This window comes from Psammomys obesus, unplaced genomic scaffold, assembly GCF_907164565.1.
Source record: "Psammomys obesus unplaced genomic scaffold, mPsaObe1.curated_primary_1811, whole genome shotgun sequence".
Taxonomy (NCBI): domain Eukaryota; kingdom Metazoa; phylum Chordata; class Mammalia; order Rodentia; family Muridae; genus Psammomys; species Psammomys obesus.
This window is the reverse complement of record NW_026595981.1, coordinates 11,973,251-11,991,213: the sequence shown is the minus strand read 5'-3', so window position 1 is coordinate 11,991,213 and position 17,963 is coordinate 11,973,251. Positions and strand designations below refer to the sequence as shown.

The 17,963-nt window shown below is 40.0% G+C and overlaps 1 protein-coding gene across 2 annotated transcripts in view; it reads right to left on the bottom strand.

The window, feature by feature from the left end:
• The window catches only part of Trim37 (tripartite motif containing 37), a 126,473-nt gene that overhangs the window by 42,181 nt on the left and 66,329 nt on the right, over nucleotides 1–17,963 (bottom strand). For both annotated transcript variants that reach the window (XM_055620446.1, XM_055620447.1), the window contains exons 19-22: nucleotides 12,681–12,989; nucleotides 8,170–8,292; nucleotides 7,090–7,279; nucleotides 4,065–4,183 (exon numbers count right to left, since the gene is read on the bottom strand). In XM_055620446.1, coding sequence (XP_055476421.1) covers nucleotides 4,065–4,183; nucleotides 7,090–7,279; nucleotides 8,170–8,292; nucleotides 12,681–12,989 — 741 coding nt within the window. The remainder of the gene's footprint in view (nucleotides 1–4,064; nucleotides 4,184–7,089; nucleotides 7,280–8,169; nucleotides 8,293–12,680; nucleotides 12,990–17,963) is intronic.

Genomic DNA, 17,963 nt, shown 5'->3' with positions numbered 1-17,963 from the left:
AAGTGCCCATCATGTGTCTCCTGTGCTCCCCCTCCCAGCCTTCTCAGCAAGCTACCTTGTAATCTAACAAGGACTGTCCAGGGACTCTTTTTTTCTGTCCCACTGTGAACTCAGGTTGTCAGACTTTCATGTGGCAAGTTTACCCACAGAGCCATCTTTCCAGACCTCAGTTTGCTTTACATACTACTACCAAATGCCTTTAATATTATTAATATTATTTTTCTTCTGAAACAAGATATCATGTAACTTAAACTGACTTTGAACTTGCTATGTGGTAAATTCAAGGATAACACCAAATTTTTGCTATCCCTCCCTCTACTTTCCAAACACTGTGATTACAGGCAGATTCACCATATGGAATGCTGGGACTTGAACCCAGAGCTTTGTGTTAGGTAAGCACTCTTAGCAACTAAGTTCACCCGGCCCGTGACAGTCTATCTTCACTGCTGCCTTACTGGACTTAGAATTACACCTGAGTGTGTCTGTTTTCAAAGTTTTGTCCTCCCGCCCCCTCTCCTTTTGGTTTTTAGAGACAGGGTTTCTCTATGTAGCCCTGGCTGTCCTGGAAAATAGCTCTGTAGACCAGGCTGGCCTCAAATATACAGAGATCCACCTGCCCCTGCTTCCCAAGTACCACCACGCCTGGTTCCAAATAGGTTTAATTGAGAAACAAAGAATCAAGAACTGCCTTAAAGATGGGCAGAACTATCTCAAAGATTGGGGTCTTAGACAGAACAAAAGTGAAAAGAGCTAGCAGAGCACCAACATTCATCTCTCTCTGCTTGCTGCCACCCTCTCCCACACTATGATCATGCTTCTTAAAAGCTTCATGTACCCAGCCCCAGATCCCATTATAAGCTGCAACAATGACTCTCCATGCTGTGGCTAGAGCAGAAACTCACAAAACACAATTCTATGTATGATGCTATTCCTGGCTTAGATCCCATTCAAAGGACAAAGTCCAGGTTCTAAAGAACCGATAAAGTTGCTTGTGATCTGACTTCTACTTCCACTCTAGCCTCAGACTTACTAGCTAATCACCTAAGTTCTACTCATGGCTTCAGTTGAGTTTTGCAAGGATAGACTACAGCCCAGGTACAGACAGAGATGAAAGCACTAACTCTAGGTTCAAATTCCAACCCTTACAATGACTATTTATGTGACTTTGGGCAAGGTAACTTGTATTTCTAAGTTTCTAAAATCAGGGAAAAACAAAGTTAACGATTATAAAGAGTAATTTTGAGAATAACATAGTAAGGACTTAGTAACTATCAACTGTTATGATGATATACTCTACTGGAATCCTTATCACCCCACGTTATCCAAGACTATTTACCAGTGTTCTCCAATACCCATAGTTTTTAATGGCTCTCCCTGCCCCTCTCCTCCTACCATACACACACAGTATACCTAAAAACAGATAAGTTTTATCAGCACCTGCAGCCCACCATGCAAGTGGGTCTCAAGAACTAAGACCCTGGTCAGATTGGTATGCTGACCAGTGGTCTTTCATTGAGGATGATTTCTGACTCCCAAGAAACACTTGGTAATGTGTGGCTACATTCTGGGCTGTAACTGATAGGGAAGTGGTTATTGTACCCTGTGGTTTAAAGCTCTGAGGATGCTGCTAAGCATTCTAGGCAGAGAACAGCCTTCCTGCAGTAATAGCCAAGCCCACAGTGGCAACAGTGTCAAGGCAGAGATACCTCTAAATCAGATACCTGCATTCAGAAATTGCTCCAGAACCAGAATTAAATTCAACATCAGGCAAACTAGAAGAATTTTATAAATGATACAAAAAGAAAATAAATTTGTACTTCCAATACATGTTGTAAGATTTCACGTCACTATAATTTGTCAGTATGTATGCAGACATTTAGAAAGTAACGAATTACCAAAAATCCTTCTCAAAAAGATCAATAGTAGTAATATTTCTTTCTTTATAATTATTTTTTAAATTTTATTTTAGGTGCTATGTGGGACCAGAAGGCAGTCTTCCTAAGGATACCTGTGCTTTGATTTAGAATGGCCCCCATAGGCTCATGCATTTGAATACTTGGTTCCCAATTGGCCTAACAGTTTGGGAAGGATTAGGACATGTGGACTTGTTGAAGGAGGGGAGTAATTGGGGTGAACTTTGAGGTTTCAAAAGTGCCATTCCAGTGAGCTCTTGGCCTCTTGCTTGGGGATCAAGATGTGAGCTCTCAGCTGTTCTTGCTATCATGCCTTTGGTTTGCCATTATAGATTCGATTCTAATCCTACAGAACTGTAAGCCCAATAAAACTGTTTTATAAGTAGGCTTGGTCATGCTGTTTTAACAAAGAAACAAAAAAGACAATACCCAAGATTGTCCTCTGAGCCTCCACACACATGTCCCCCACCCTGTGCACGAAAAAAAAGAAAACCCAAAAATGCCACCACTCACCAGTTCTCCCACAGAACAGCCAGAAGCAAATACTACCACTCCTTTGTCTGCTATGAATATCAATTCGTCAATAACTGAAATTCAAATGAAGTGAAAAGTATTACAGTTCCAATGGAAAAAAAAAAAATCTTTGAAAGCTGTTCTTTTCTGATGACCCAGAAAAGATGCAGGAAGAAAAAGGACATAGTATTGTTTCAAGTAACTTCTATTGTTAAAATAAACAAACGTCATATTTGATATCAGATAAACAATCATAGAAGAAGTATTAAAAATTACTACTGAGGCACGTTTGCAGAGCTGAAGCCGGTTATTAGAGGGGACAGTTAAAGTGAGAAATTCTTCCCTAAGAGCAAGGGAAGACTGGAGGAATGACTCAGTGTTTAGGAATGAGTACTGCTGCTACAGAGGACCTGAGTTCAGTTACCAGCACCAACATCAGGCAGCTCAAGCTGTAACTCCAGCCCTAGTGGGATCTAACGCTGTTGGCCTCCTTGGGCACCTAACTGACACATACACGGACATAACCCCACACAGACCTAGATACATACGACATAATGTTGGTGGAAAAAAAGCAATTTACAGACATAAATCAAAGCTGACCTCAAGGGCAGTGGTGGTGCACACTTTTGATCCCGGCACTCGGGAGGCAGAGGGAGATGGATCTCTGTGAGTTCATGGACAGCTTGGTCTCCAGATGGAGTTCCAGGACAGCCATGCTACACAGACAAACCCTGTCTCGAAAACCAAACACCAAACAATCAAAAACCTGATCTCAAACAAAAGATTAACAGTATTCTAAGTAGCAGGGTTTTTTTAAATTTTGTTTTAAAGATTTTTAGTTTCATTCATGTGTATGTGTCTATATGCTTGTATGCTGTGAATGTCCAGGTATCCCCTGAGGCCAGGAGAGTCTGTATGATCTCCTGAAATGAGAATTTCAGGTAGTTGTGACCACCAGACTTAGATGATGGAAACTAAATTTGGGTCCTCTGGTAGGGGAATAAAAGTACTCTTACTACCTCTTCTTCAGCCCCCTAATTAGCTGTTTAGGGGGCAAGTGTCTGCATCTGGGACATTATTAGTCTCCTTCTTTGTGTTTTATTTTATTTTTATTTTTTTGAGACAGGGTCTTTACATATCCCTGGAAGTCCTACAACTCAGTCTGTAGACCAGGCTAGCCTTAAACTCACAGAGATCCACTTGCTTCGAGCTCCTAAGTACTAGGATTAAAGGCACATACCACACCCAAACTCTAAAACACATATACACAAACCAATCAAACAAACAAACAAAAAACAGTGAGGGCTCACTATTTAGCCCGAGCTGGACTAGAACTCAAATATGTAGACCTGGCTATGCTAGAACTCTGCCTCCCAGTGTTGGGATTACTGGTATATACAAGCATGTCTGGCCCAAGAGAGCCTTTTATTTTCATGCAGTACCTTACCCAATTTTGCTTTTCTATGTATACAATGACCTTGTAAGTCACAAAAAGTGGCAAATGAACTTAGTGTTCCAATATGTTTGTTAGATTTCTGTAACATTTTTACTAACCAATCACTTCCTACTACTTCAGCCACTGAGAACTTAGTGTCTCCTGCTTGCTGATCTTTCTGACTGTACTTGTTCATTCCTCACCTTCCTCAGGGGCAGCTGATGCTCCTTCAGGTAGTGTGGGTTGTAACTCCCCAGCTTCAGAATGACTTTCCAAATCTGCCATCTGTATTCCTTCCAGATGACTTCCTTTTGCATTAGTCCTCAAAGAAGAAAAAAACAACACATTTTCAAATGTCTAATAAATGACACAATAATTTTCTTTTTATCCTGAAGCTGAGCCCTAAAACAGGCATGGAAGACTTACTTATGTATAATATTAAATTACCATTTTTAAAAAATTTTACGGAAGATTCAGAATAGAAGTTTATGATATGGAAGATTACCAAATCCTGCTTATAAACATTGGCGACTCTTCTAGAAGACCCAGATTTTATTCCTAGCACCTACAAGGCAGCTTACAAATGTTTAAGTCTCTAGTCCTGGGAATCCAACACTTGGGCAGACCAAAAACAAAAACAACAACAAAAAAAAGTTTTAAGAAAAAAAAAAAAAACGTTAACCAAAGAAACAAACAAATAAATAAAATAAAGCTAGCTGTAGCTATAACTTGAAAGAAATGTACATCAGCCAAGTATGGTGGTGCATGCCTTTAATTGCAGCACTTGGGAGGCAGAGGCAGGTGGATCTCTGAGTTCTAGGTTAGCTTGGTCTACAAAGAGAGTTTCAGGACAGCCAGGACTACACAGGGAAACCCTGTCTCAAAAAAAAAAAAAAAAACAAGAAAAAGAAAAATGTACACATCAGGCTAGGTGACAGGAAGGATACAGTTCCTGACTTCCTCCTACCCTAGATGCTGAAGAGTTTTGTAAGTTAGCCTGGGTGACTCCATTTTGAAATGAGACGCTAACTTGATCGAAAGCTGAACTAAGGTACCGGGAAGTATCAGAGAATGTGCACTTGGCAGAAAAAAAGTTAACTCTCCTAGCAACAGTCTCCAGGAAATATCACAGAATAAACACTTGGTAGAAAATAGAGACAATCTCCCTGACAACAATCAATGAGAATCGGTTGGGAAAATTCTCCCCAACATTCCAGATACAGTTTAGAAGAATGGCAATTGTGATTATGTATGTGCCTTAGCCAGAGGGTCATCTCGCCCCTATGACTTTTACCCAATCCTGTAACACCAAGGCATGAACATCCCCTGCTTGCGGTTTTTCCCTTTAGAAATCCTGCTCACCCAGGGCCTGGGGTCCCACTTCTCTACTGCTGCGTCAGTGAGACTTGGGTCCTGAGTTCGACTGCTCTTGTAATAAAGCTCGTTTGCTTTTGCATCAAGTTGTCTCCTGGTGGTCTCTAAGAGTTTCGTGATCTTGGCATAACAATGCCTCCCCGCTACCCCAGCACTAGGAATTGAACCTGACTGTGGCAATGCACATTCTAAGATCTGTTCTATCTATGAATTATAATTCCAGGCAATTTTCAAATTTTTATTTTGAGCCAGGATCTTAATAGGTCACCCATGATGGCGCCCACCTTTCAATTCTCTGGCTCTCAGTGTCCTCAGTAACTGTGATATAAGAGTACACCACCACACCAGTGATTTTCTTTTCCATTGTTGCACCCTGAGTTAAAAACAAAATTAAACCCCTTTCTGTCTTTCCAGATTTGGTAATGACACAAACTTAAGGACGCTGGTCTTTATTCATAGATACTATATTTGTTAATCACTTTCTTTAGAATGGTTGTAAATTTAATTGACATCGATGGGTTTTAAATAAAAATAAGGGTACCAATCACCACTTATCCTTTCTGGAAATTCCAAGTTGCATTTTAGAGATGATTTCAAACAACAACAACAAAAAGAGTAAGAAAAAGCAGTATTTTAAAAACAGCCTTATGGCCAACTGTTGGGCAGAGTGCATGGAATCTTATGTAAGAAGTGGGAAATAGTAAGATCTGGAGAGGACAGGAACTCCACAAGGAGAGCAACAGAACCAGAAAATTTGAACACAGGGGTCTTCCCAGAGACTCATACTCCAACCAAGTACCAGGCATGAAGATAACCTAGAACCCCTGCACAGATGTAGCCCATGGCAGCTTAGTGTCCAAGTGGGTTCCTCAGTAATGGGAAGAGGGACTGCCTCTGACATAATCTGATTGGCCTGCTCTTTGATCACTTCCCCCTGAGTGGGGAGCAGCCTTACCAGGCCACAGAAGATGACAATGCAGCCACTCCTGATGAGACCTGATAGACTAAGATCAGAAGGAAGGAGAGGAGGACCTCCCCTATCAGTAGACTTGGGGAAAGGCATGCGTGAAGAAGGGGGAGGAGGGGCTTATGGGGGGGATACAAAGTGAATAAAGCGTCATTAATAAAATAAAAAAAGAAAAAATGTAGACATTGTTTCTTATTGCTGAGTAATATTCCATTGTGTAGATGTACCACAATTTCTGTATCCATTCCTCAGTTGAGGGGCATCTGGGTTGTTTCCAGCTTCTGGCTATTACAAATAAAGCTGTTATAAATATGGTCGAAAAAAAATAAAACATAAAAAATAAATAAAACAGCCAATTAAGCCAGGCATGGTGGCTCATATCTGTAATCCCAGCACTTCGTAGGCTAAGGCAGGATGAAGAACTGAAGGCCAGCCTGAGCTATATGAGACCCAGTCTCAAAACAAAATAACAGTAGTAAGATTAATGAAAGCAGTTCATTCCACACAAATATGTGACACGTTTATGACACATGACCCAGCACAAATGGATGTACAGCAGATTAAAGCACAAGGTAAATCAAAAGCTGAAGCATACATATCTCACAAGGCAAATGTGCTCAAGTTTTCTTGCTCTAAGCTAGCTAGGGTTGCCCAGTTCTGTAATACAACATTCAGGAAGCTGAGGCAGGAGGACTGCTGTCATTCTGGGGAGGGGGAAGGCGTTAGAGATAGGAGAGAGCATTCTAGAGAATGCCGTAATTCTTTTAAAAAGTGACATTTTAATGCAACAATAAACTTACTGCACACCTAAAACACTAGCAAAGTAGAAATAATTGTGTTCATTATAATGTGGACTTGAGGTTCCAAACAATAAGAGTGTTATTTACCCCAAGGCAACCATTTTCCTTCTTTTCTCAACCGTAGGTAAGCCATTGAAAACCGCAACCACCAAAGCATCAGAATCCAAAGCTTTGCACTGTCGGTCCTCACTTTTGGGCAAAATATCCCCAGTGATGCTGTGAGTTAGGGCTCGGGGAGAGTTATGTCTGCTCCCAGACTGAGAGCTTCCTGGGGAGCCTTCAGGAAAGAAGGGAGAAGACAATAAACACGAAAGCTTTCTTAGTATAGAAAATTACTTTTTTTTTTTTTTTTTTTTTTTGAGACAGGGTTTCTCTGTGTAGCCTTGGCTGTCTTGGACTCACTTTGTAAACCTCAAACTCACAGAGATCCACCTGTCTCTGCCTCCTACGTGCCTGGGATTAAAGGTTTAAGCCACCACGTCCAGCAGAAAATTGCTTTACGTGCATTTTTTTATATATAGTTTAAGAGCTTTAAGTAGTTTTGTAGTTCAGTAGTTTCTGTGCATATATTTTTTAATATATGAGAACTTTAAGTAGTTTTTCCTGCATGTATGACTGTGCAGCATGTATGTGCCTGGTGTTAATGAAGCCAGAAGAGTAGAGTTACAGATGGTGGTGAGTCACCATGGGTGCTGATGATCAAATCCAGGTCCTCCGCATGAGCTACCTCTCCAGCCTACTATATGTGAATTTTAAACTAAGTAAAAACTTTGAAAAAAATTAAAGATATATTCCAATGTTTTGACTAGCTACACAAGTACAAAATATTTAGTTAAAAATACTGCTGTGATTTGAGATTAAAAAGTTCAAATACTAGAACCCAGGGATACATGTCAGACACCCCAAAACTTGGGAGGCTAAGAAAGGAGAGTCAAGAGTACACCTTCTCACATACAGACAGGTAGATAATTGAAGATAAATGCAAATCTTTTTTAAAACCCAAAAATAAGAGAAAAAACAAACTCATGAAAAATAGTAAGAGGCTCCACAAAATCATAAGTTCAACTATAATCTTAACATCTTTAGTGTTTTTCAAGGTTAAAGCTATATCACACCAATCCCAAGCATATGCCCAATAAAATGATATTATGAATTCCTCAAATTTACCTTCAGACAAAGCCTGACAGTCTCCCTTTGAGCGGCCATTTTCTCCAGAGTCCATGGCTCTTCGGAGTGAGAGACTGCCTGCTATGGCTCGAGCTGACTTGGGTGAATTCTTCTTATTTGTGGCTGCAAAAACATTTAGGGTCATTTCTGAATATGGTAAAATGTCACAAACTCACTATATATAGTCAGAGAAAGGTCTAATCCTCACCACACATGGATGTTTTTCTAAAACGTTCTGTAATCCTGACAGCTTATTAATTATTTTGTGACAAATGCAATTTTGTTGCTTCTGAAACAGAATATTAACTATGACCTCATTTTTAAAAAGTTGTATCAATTAAGACAAAGTGTAAACAAAAATATAAATCCTCTAATCTAGTGGTTCTCAATCTTCCTAATGCTCTGATCCTTTAATACAGTTCCTGTTGTTGTGACCCCCAACCATAAAATTACTTTGTGGTACTTCATAACTATAATTTTGCTACTGTAATGAACTGTAATATAAATATCAGCCAATGCAGGACATCTGAATCCGATATATAACCCCCAAAGAGTCACAACCAACAAATTGAGAACAGCTATTCTAATCTAAACAACTAAAAATTGGGCTTGACTGAATCAAAAAAATATAATCAATGCTGAATCTGAAACAAACTGTAATTATAATACTTCAAAATACTTGTTAACAACAACAACAACAAAACTTGTGACTAAAGTAGTAGTGACAACAAAGCATGCAGCTTGAAATAACTGAGGGTGGGCATACAGAAAGGAGACACATGATGAGATGGTGACAACAAGAACTAATCAGCCTCACGGGCACGGCCAAGAATTTACCAAAATAGCTGGCACTGTGGTGCATGCCTGTAACCCCAGTACTGGGGAGGCAGAGGCAGGCAGATCACAATGAGTTCAAGGTCAGTCTGGTCTACAGAGTGAGTCCAAGACAATCAGGACTACACAGAGAAACCCTGTTTCAAAAACAAAACAAAAAAAAAAATTATCAAAATAATAATAGAATGTTGAGAAGATGAGCAGCATAGCTCTAAGCATAGCACTCAGGAGGCTGAAACAGGGAGACTGTGAATTCAGAGCCAGGCTGGATTATGTGAGACCCTGTCTCAAAACCTAAACCAAAACAAATTTAAAAAACATAAAAGATTTATTGATAACAGGATTAGCAAGTTTAGCTCTGTCCTAAAAATGTGATAAAAATAACAAAATTTCAGAATAAACTTTAAAAAACTATTTCTATCAAAGACGTCACATACCAAAATTAACCAGATCGCAAAGACTACACAACTCAGTGAACTCCTATACATTCAGAAGAGACATTCTGAATAGAAGCTGTGGAACTTCACATTAAATTTTACACTTTCAATATCAAATATATTTTATGCATTTATCTACCACTAAACCAAAAGTCTATGATAGAATTAAACTTTAATTAGCTTTAGAACTTTCATAACTCATATTTTTATTTGCAAATTTTTAATAAATTTTATAAAAAAAAAACCTATTTATTTTTACAAGTGTCAAAAGAATAAAATACTCAAAGAAACAGATTTAATAAATAAGACTTACATATCAAAAACTGCCATACATTGTAGAAAGAAAATAAAAACAGCATAAATGACAGTTTTGTGTTTAGACTGAGATAATACTGTTAAAGTAACACTTCCAAAATCAATTTACAAATTTAACATAATCCATATAAAAGTGCTATTTTTTTTTTTTTTTCATTATCTGGAGTCTGGCAAGATGGCTCAGCTTAGGTAAAGGCACTGAGGGCAAGTCTGACAGACTGAGTTCAATTTCTGAAACCCACAGAGTAGAGAAAACCAACCCTTTAAATTGTCCTCTGACCTCCCCACAAGCTCCTTCCCTGAGTAAATGTCAAAGAAAAAACAAAACAAAACAAAACAAAAAAAAGACAACAGGTTCTTAAAATTTCTATGAACCAGTACGGGATCCAGCATGGCAAAGGCAATCTCAAACAGAAGACTCGCGCCCATGCCTACTGGCAGGGACCAACCCAGAGCCTCAGGCCTGCAGCCCACTACTGATCCTCAGCTGCAGAAGGGCCAGCTCAGTGGGTGCTCAGCTCTCCTCTGACAGTGCTACAATCAGCGTAAAGCTCTTAAGAAGCTCAAAAATGAGAGAGAGAGAGAGAGAGAGAGAGAGAGAGAGAGAGAGAGAGAGTAAGCTGAGAGAGGCAGTGGTGCACACCTGAAATCCTAGCCCTGGTGGAAGCTGAGACAGGAGGATTGTCCTAAATTCCAGTGCGGCCTGAATGGGCTGCACAGTGAGCTCTAGTCCAGCCTGGGTTAGAGTGAGATCCAGTCTCAAACAAAGGTAGGTGGCTGAGGAAGGAACATTGGAACATGTTGCCAGTAGAACCTGGATGTGTGAGCCCACATTCAACATTGCCATGCCCCCTTTCCCACCACCACCAGGAAAAAACACACACACACACCCCAAAAATAACTGGGTGGTATCAGCATATGGACAGATATTTGTCATAACTGAGACTCCAGAAGCAGTTTTCACATTTACACTCTGACTTTAACAAGGATGCCAAGACAAATCAATGGGTAAAGGAAAGAGACAAGAGCAAGTGTTGCAGACAACATGGAGAACATGACTGACAAACACAATTCTGCATGTTTTCAAAGTACGACACTGTAGCAGTTCCTCAAAGATAAACATGGTTTCCAATTATGCCAGCAAGGACACTTCTAAGTGTAACTCAAATTAAACAAAATATTTATTCTCTACACCATAACTTATATGTTCACAGTCACAGCATTGATTATAGTCAAAACGTGCAAACTATCTATAGGGAATAGGCAGCATGTGGTACAGTTATGAAAGACAGAGAGAGAGAAAGAGAGAGAAAGAAAGAAAGTGAGAGAGAAAAAGAGAAAGATAAAGAAAGAGAGAGAAAGAAAGAAAGAGAGAGAGAGAGAAAGGAAGAGAGAAAGAAAAAAGAAAGAGATAAGAAAAAAGAGAGAAAGAAAGATCCCAGCACTTGGGAGGCAGAGGTAGGTGGATCTCTGAGTTCAAGGCCTGCCTGGTCTACAGAGCAAGTTACAGAAATGCCCTAAACACTAAATTTTATTGGTCTAAGACATGTATTGTATGTAACAGATTAACTTTTCCTTTATGCATCTAGAACAGTACTGGTTACTACTGAGAATGAGAAACCTGGTCAAAGCAAGCTGCCAGGCTATGAGTAAATCTATCTACCCTTGGCTTTAGCTCCAGATTACACCACTAAATGCACACGAGCTAATTTAATGGAGCTCCTGCTCTGAAACTTTATTAGATCTTTCTTCACAATGCAGCTGTTTCTCAACAAAGAGCTCAAACTCCTTACTCAAGTCTTCTAAGAGCCCAGGTTAGACCCTGCTGTCTCTGAACTCATCACAGTCTGCCTTGCCTGATTCACCACATCCACTCATGCTAGACTCCCTTTAATCCTTCTAAGTAACCCTAATGCCAGTGAATTTGTATGTCTGTCCTGTTCATATAGAACACTGACCACCCCAAGAGCTCAGCTCAAGCTTGTCCTTTGCAGAGACTTTCTCTGACTACCTCCCAAAAACTAAGGCATTCTGCATCTACACCTGATCACAGTGGTCAATACGCATTAAATTATTTTCAGTCAATTTATTTACATACTTTACTGTCTGATTTTTTTTGTTTGTTTTTTTCAAGACAGGGTTTCTATGTGTAGCCTTGGCTATCCTGGACTTGCTCTGTAGACAAGGCTGGCCTTGAACTCAGAGATCCCTTCTGCCTCTGCCTCCCTGAGTGCTGGGATTACACGTGAGCAGCACCACGCCCAGTTTTGCTGTCTGATTCTTATCACTACAATGCAAGGATCTGTAAGGCTACTGAAGTGTCGCTTAATGCCAAGTACAGACTGAGCAATCAAAACAGTTAGTTCCATCATATAAAAAAACATTAGAATTAGACTGGACAGGCAGCTCAGCTGGTAAAGGCACATGCCACTTTAAAGCCTGACAACCTTAGTTCAATCCCTGGGAGCCACATATGCAAGTAGAGAATTGGCTCCACAGAGAAGTACACCATGTTGTATACTGACATTCACATACACGCACGCACGCACACACACACATACCCTTTGGAAAAAAAAAAAAGTCAATTTTGGATGGGAAGAAAGAAAAAAGGCTATTTTAAGTCATAAAAAGAGAAGAAGAAATGGCTCAGTGGTTATGAGCAAAGTTCAAGACTGAGCACTCATACTGATGCTCAGTCTGTAAATCTAGTTCCAGGGGAGTCAATGCACTCCTGGCCTCTGTGGGTACCAAGCACACACATGTTGGCAAAACATCCATATTAAAAAAACAAAAACAAAACAAAACATTTTTTAACTGAACTCATTAGAATATTGATGAGTGACTGTTAAGAAAAAACAATCACCAGTCATAATGATTTCACAAAGCACATAAGAGAAATTACATTATGGGAACGTCTTCACTTACGGTTTCGTATATAACAGCCAGCCACTGATGACTTTGCTAGAAGCTCCATTCCCAAATCCTGTAATCTACCAGAGTTTTCAGGTCCACACGTGGCCAGAGCTGCCTGGTCAGCACAGAAAAGGTTTGTCTGCATGTCTGCAGAAGCAACACTGCTGCCTTTTATATCTGACAGTGTAGTCTTCACATCAGTCTGCATGCACCGGACTTCAGCCATTTGAGTTTTGAGCCTTTTCAGCATCTTTAAGTCAGAGGGCACTCGCCACATCGCCTGCTGCTTCCTTTGATCTTTATCTTTTCGAGAATATGATGCTTCAAAAAGAAAGTGACAAATCATGTTTATATATATTTTAATATTCATGACTTCATCCTTTCCCACAAATTTAATGTGTCAAATGTGGTAAGTCATGTGGTGAGTCAAATGTGTAAAGTGCTTTATAGACCAAGGTGATGCCTTAGTAGACAAAGGCACTTGCTGCCAAGCCTAATCACCTGTGGTCTATCCTAGGGTTCTTCTATGTGGCTGAAGGAGAGAACTGAGTCTTGCAAGTGGTCATTTGACCTCCTCACATACACAACACACAGGTTGTGTGCCCAGGTACACATACACATACCTACACAAATAAATTAAAAATGTAAAGCATATAGTAAATTCTACTACATGAAACACAGGTATAACTGTCTTAACCTTGTATATTAAAGCTTCAAATTAAAAGAGTCCAGGTCACAGTCATCACTTTGAATTATATTCCTAACTCTGGAGTTGAGTTGTTCTGTCTTATGTTTTTTCTTAAGATACTTTTCTATTTTTTGTTTTTGTTTGTTTGTTTTGGGTGGGGTGAAGGACCGGGTTTTCTCTGTATACCCTGGATGTCCTAGAGCTCTGTAGACCAGGCTGGCCTCAAACTAAAAAGATCTGCTTGCTTCTGCCTCCTGAGAGCTAGGATTAAAGGTATGTGGCACCACCAACAGGCTCTTTTAAATATTTCTTATGGTCACAATTTTAAAAATGTAAAAAGAAAAACCTAGAAGCCAAACACTTCTCTAACTCTGATATATATATCAGAGTTTTTTTTTTTTTTTTACATGTGACATATAATTCCACGTGAGACACTACCCAAGTCACACCCTATCTGCAGCCCTCTCCATCTCCACCCATCTCCACCCTCCCAGTTCATTCTGGGATCTCTACTGCTATAGGGAAAGAAGATATTCTATCAAGAGCCTATCTAGGAGTTGCAAACAGACTCCTCATGTGTCAAGATTCCAGAGAATGACAGATAACATTTTCACTCTCCCAATGAGCTTACAGACCTAAGGTTGCCAGATTCCTGGTGACAGCAGAAAACTAACAGTGACACAGATCTTCTGCCTGGGTATTAGGTCTACTCCAACTAGGTATCCTTCCTCCTCATTCATTCCTTCCCCAGAATTCCCTCTCACGGCCTTCTCCTTGCTGCCCAGGAACCAAAAAAAGCTTGGCTGTACATTCCTGATAGGAAACTTGTAGGAAGGGACCCACAGGCACACCTCTTGGGCCTAACTTCCCCCCAGAATACTCACCATGCTGCTGTGTCCCAATGACATTAATAATGCTTCTGATAAATTTTTACTAAAAAAGACAATCTGCCACATGCCCCCCTTGAACTGCAAACCTGTGACCTTTCAGTTCCTAACCACCTATTGTTCCCAAGATGCCAGAATGTTTTATTATTTTTATATAAATTAGTTTATTCACTTTGTATTCCAGCTGTAGCCCCCTCCCCCATTCCCTTCCAATCCCATCCTCCCTCCCTCATCTCCTCCTAAGCCCCTCTCCAAGTCCACTGATAGGGGAGGTCCTCCTCCATCTGACCCTAGCTTATGAGTTGTCATCAGGACTGCCTGCAATGTCCTCCTCTGTGGCCTGGCAAGGCTGCTCCCCCACTCGGGGGGGGGGGGGTGGTCAAAGAGTCAGCCACTGAGTTCATTTCAGAGACAGTCCCTGTTCCCATTACCAGGGAACTTACTTGGACACTGACATGGGCTATGTCTATGCAAGGGTTCTAGATTATCTCCATGAATGGTCCTTGGTTGGAGTATCAGTCTCACAAAAGACCCCTGTGCCCAGATATTTTGGTACTGTTGCTCTCCTGTTCTCTCCAGGTCTTACTAACTCCCCCTTCTTTCGTATGATCCCCTGCACTCTGCCCAAAGTTTGGTTATAAGTCTCAGCACCTGCTTTGATAACACTGTTGGGTAGAGTCTTTCAGAGGCCCTCTATGGTAGGCTCCTGTCCTGTTTTCTCCTTCTTCCAATGTCCATTCTGTTCATCTTTCTGAGTAAGGATTGATCATCTTATTCCGGGTCCTCCTTCTTGCTTGGTTTCTTTAGGTATATAGATTTTTGTAGGTTTATCCTATATTATATGTCTAGTAACCACTTATAAGTGAGTGTATACCATGTGTGTCTTCCTGCTTCTGGGATACCTCACTCAGGATGATCTTTTCTAGAACCCACCATTTGCCTGCAAATTTAATGATTTGTTTTTAGTTGCTGAGTAGTATTCCATTATGTAAATGTACCACTATTTCTGTATCCATTCCTCCATTGAGGGACATCTGGTTTCGAGGTTCTGGCTATTATGAATAAAGCTCCTATGAACATGGTTGAACAAATGTCCTTGTTGTATACTTAAGCATATTTTGGATATATGCCGAGGAGTGGTATAGCTGGATCTTGAGAAAGTGCCAGATTGCTTTCCAGAGTGGTTATATAAGTTTACATTCCCACCAGCAATGGAGGAGGGTTCCCCTTTCTCCACATACTCTCCAGCATGTATTGTCACTTGAGTTTTTTATCTTAGCCATGCCAGAATGTTTTTTAAAGACCAAATCATGTATGACTTTCTGCTCAGAATACCCACATGGCATTTTACAGCATTTAGGAAAGTCCTGGCGTTCCACATAAGGATCTACACTACCAGATTCTTTGTTATCTAACTGTAGCTTTACCTTTACTACGTACACACATCAATTTCTTCTCCTTCTACATACACACATTAATTTCCAGAATCACAGTTCGGTGAACTTCATCTACAATAACTCAAAACCAGAAAAGTCTCAGGATTTGGAATATATTATTTAATGGTTGAGTGTCTCTAGTCTAAAAAAATATGAAATGCTCCAAAATCCAAAATGGTTAGAGTAACATGTGCCTTGGTTAGTGTTCTATTGCTGTGAAGAGACACCACAAAAAGAAAGCATTTCATTGAGGTCTGGCTTACAGTTTCAGACATTCAGCCCATCATCATTATGGCAGGAAGCATGGAGGCACACAGAGAGCTACATCCTGCTTCGCTTGGTGGAGAAACAGACTTTGGACTTGGCTCCCAATATTGTTTTCTTGGACTTTTTCTTTCCTAAGACTTCATTTGGCTCATTTTTATTATACATTTTGGTTCATGTCCCTGGCTCTCTTCTTTGAAAATAGTGTTGAAACACTTATTTTTATTCCTTTAGTTTTGATTATGCAGCATCTCCTCCTTCAAAGTACCTATATCCCTGCTATGCAGCAGGCTCTCTACCTTGTTTCCTTTTATTATCTGTCCCACATCCTTGCTGTTCCCTCGTTTCAGTCATCTGGACTTAAAACTCAAGTTGCCTCAGTATTAACTTTAAATGGAAAACTAAACATTCCAGAACAGGGATATTACTATTAATACGGTCTATACCGCCTCCAATGACATTAAACATTTTAAAAACATGATTTTACCTACTTATTAAACCTACCTGTAAATCAAATTGTAAAATTGTTTCTCTGTTGGAGTCACCACAACATGAGGAACTGTATTAGAGTGGCAACATTAGGAAGGTCAAAAGTCACTGGTTTAAATGAACCTCACACAGAATGTGCTTGAAGCATAAATGAAAAGCAACTGTCCCAGAACCTCGCTAAAGATAAAAATTTTCAGAAGTATGCTTTAAGGTAAAGAGGAGCTGATGACTCAGGCTGTGCTCTCCGACCCACCACAGTGGCTCGGGCTTTGTTTTCTACAGAGGTTCATGATTTTGTTCAGAAAATGAGTTCTGCTGCTTTGTGGTATCACCAAAATCCCTGTTTACATCCCTGACTGGATAGAAAACTATTGTTTAGAAAGGTCAGTCTGTTTTATTATATACAAAGTGGCACAGGCCATGCAGAAAAGGCTGTGTGGCAAGCCAGTTTCCTGAAGGCAGCCCACCGCTTCTGCACAGCTGACAATGGATATGCCCTGGTGAGGCATGGACCCCAGGAATTTTGTCTCCAAATTGCTTCTTGCTCCTGGGATGCCTTTCCATGCTTGCCATTGCTGTATTCCTCATATATCTAGTATTATGTAGCTGAAAATGAGGATATCCTCACTGCCTGTAGTCTGGTGTGATTATTTCCTGGGTGACAGCCTACACTGTTGGGTAAAATTCCTGCAGATCAGTATGAAGATGAACTTTCATAAAATAATGCTGTTTAGATTTTATAAGTGATTATAATTCTTGATAATGAGTTTACAGAATTCCTGATTTGCTTCAAGTAACTTCAGGCTCTCCCCTGAAGAACAGCAAAGGCAGCATAAGGGAGTTCTGTGAACCTTTGTATGTCACAAGCATAAAAATTGTACTAAGAAGAACAGCCTGGAGGCAAATTCATGATCCAGGAAAACATTCATTCTAGGTTAGGTCCAGGGATGGGGTCACGGGTCTCAGTATGCACCATGATAACTAATTTAAACTATATAGGGAATTAAAAATAAGACATAAAATAGACGACTTGTTTCTTAGTAAGAACTTTGCTAACCTATGACATAAAAAACTATTGCTCTCAACTTGTAATGAACTTGTGGAACTAAGAGATAGATAATGTTTAGTTAGGTGCAAGCCATAATGGAAAGACACGTAAAGAATTATCTTGTTTGTAAATCTTTAAACCATGCTAACCATAGACCTTGTTAACCTATGACATGAAAAACTATTGCTCTGAACTTACAATGAACTAGTGGAATGAATAAGAAATGATAGATAAGAAATGTTTAGTTAGGCATGAGTAATCAACAATCCTGCTGTACTGTGTAACAACTTTATCTGTTTCAGTGACATTTGCTATTATGGCCATGAGGTATTTTTTTTTCCTGAAATAAAGAATTTTGCCTGTGGGTTTACTCCATCCACCAGATGTGTATGTACATATGTAAGGTTGGTTGTAGCCACTTGAATTATCTACCCTCTGTGTGTGTGTGTGTGTGTGTGTGTGTGTGTGTGTGTGTGTGTGTGT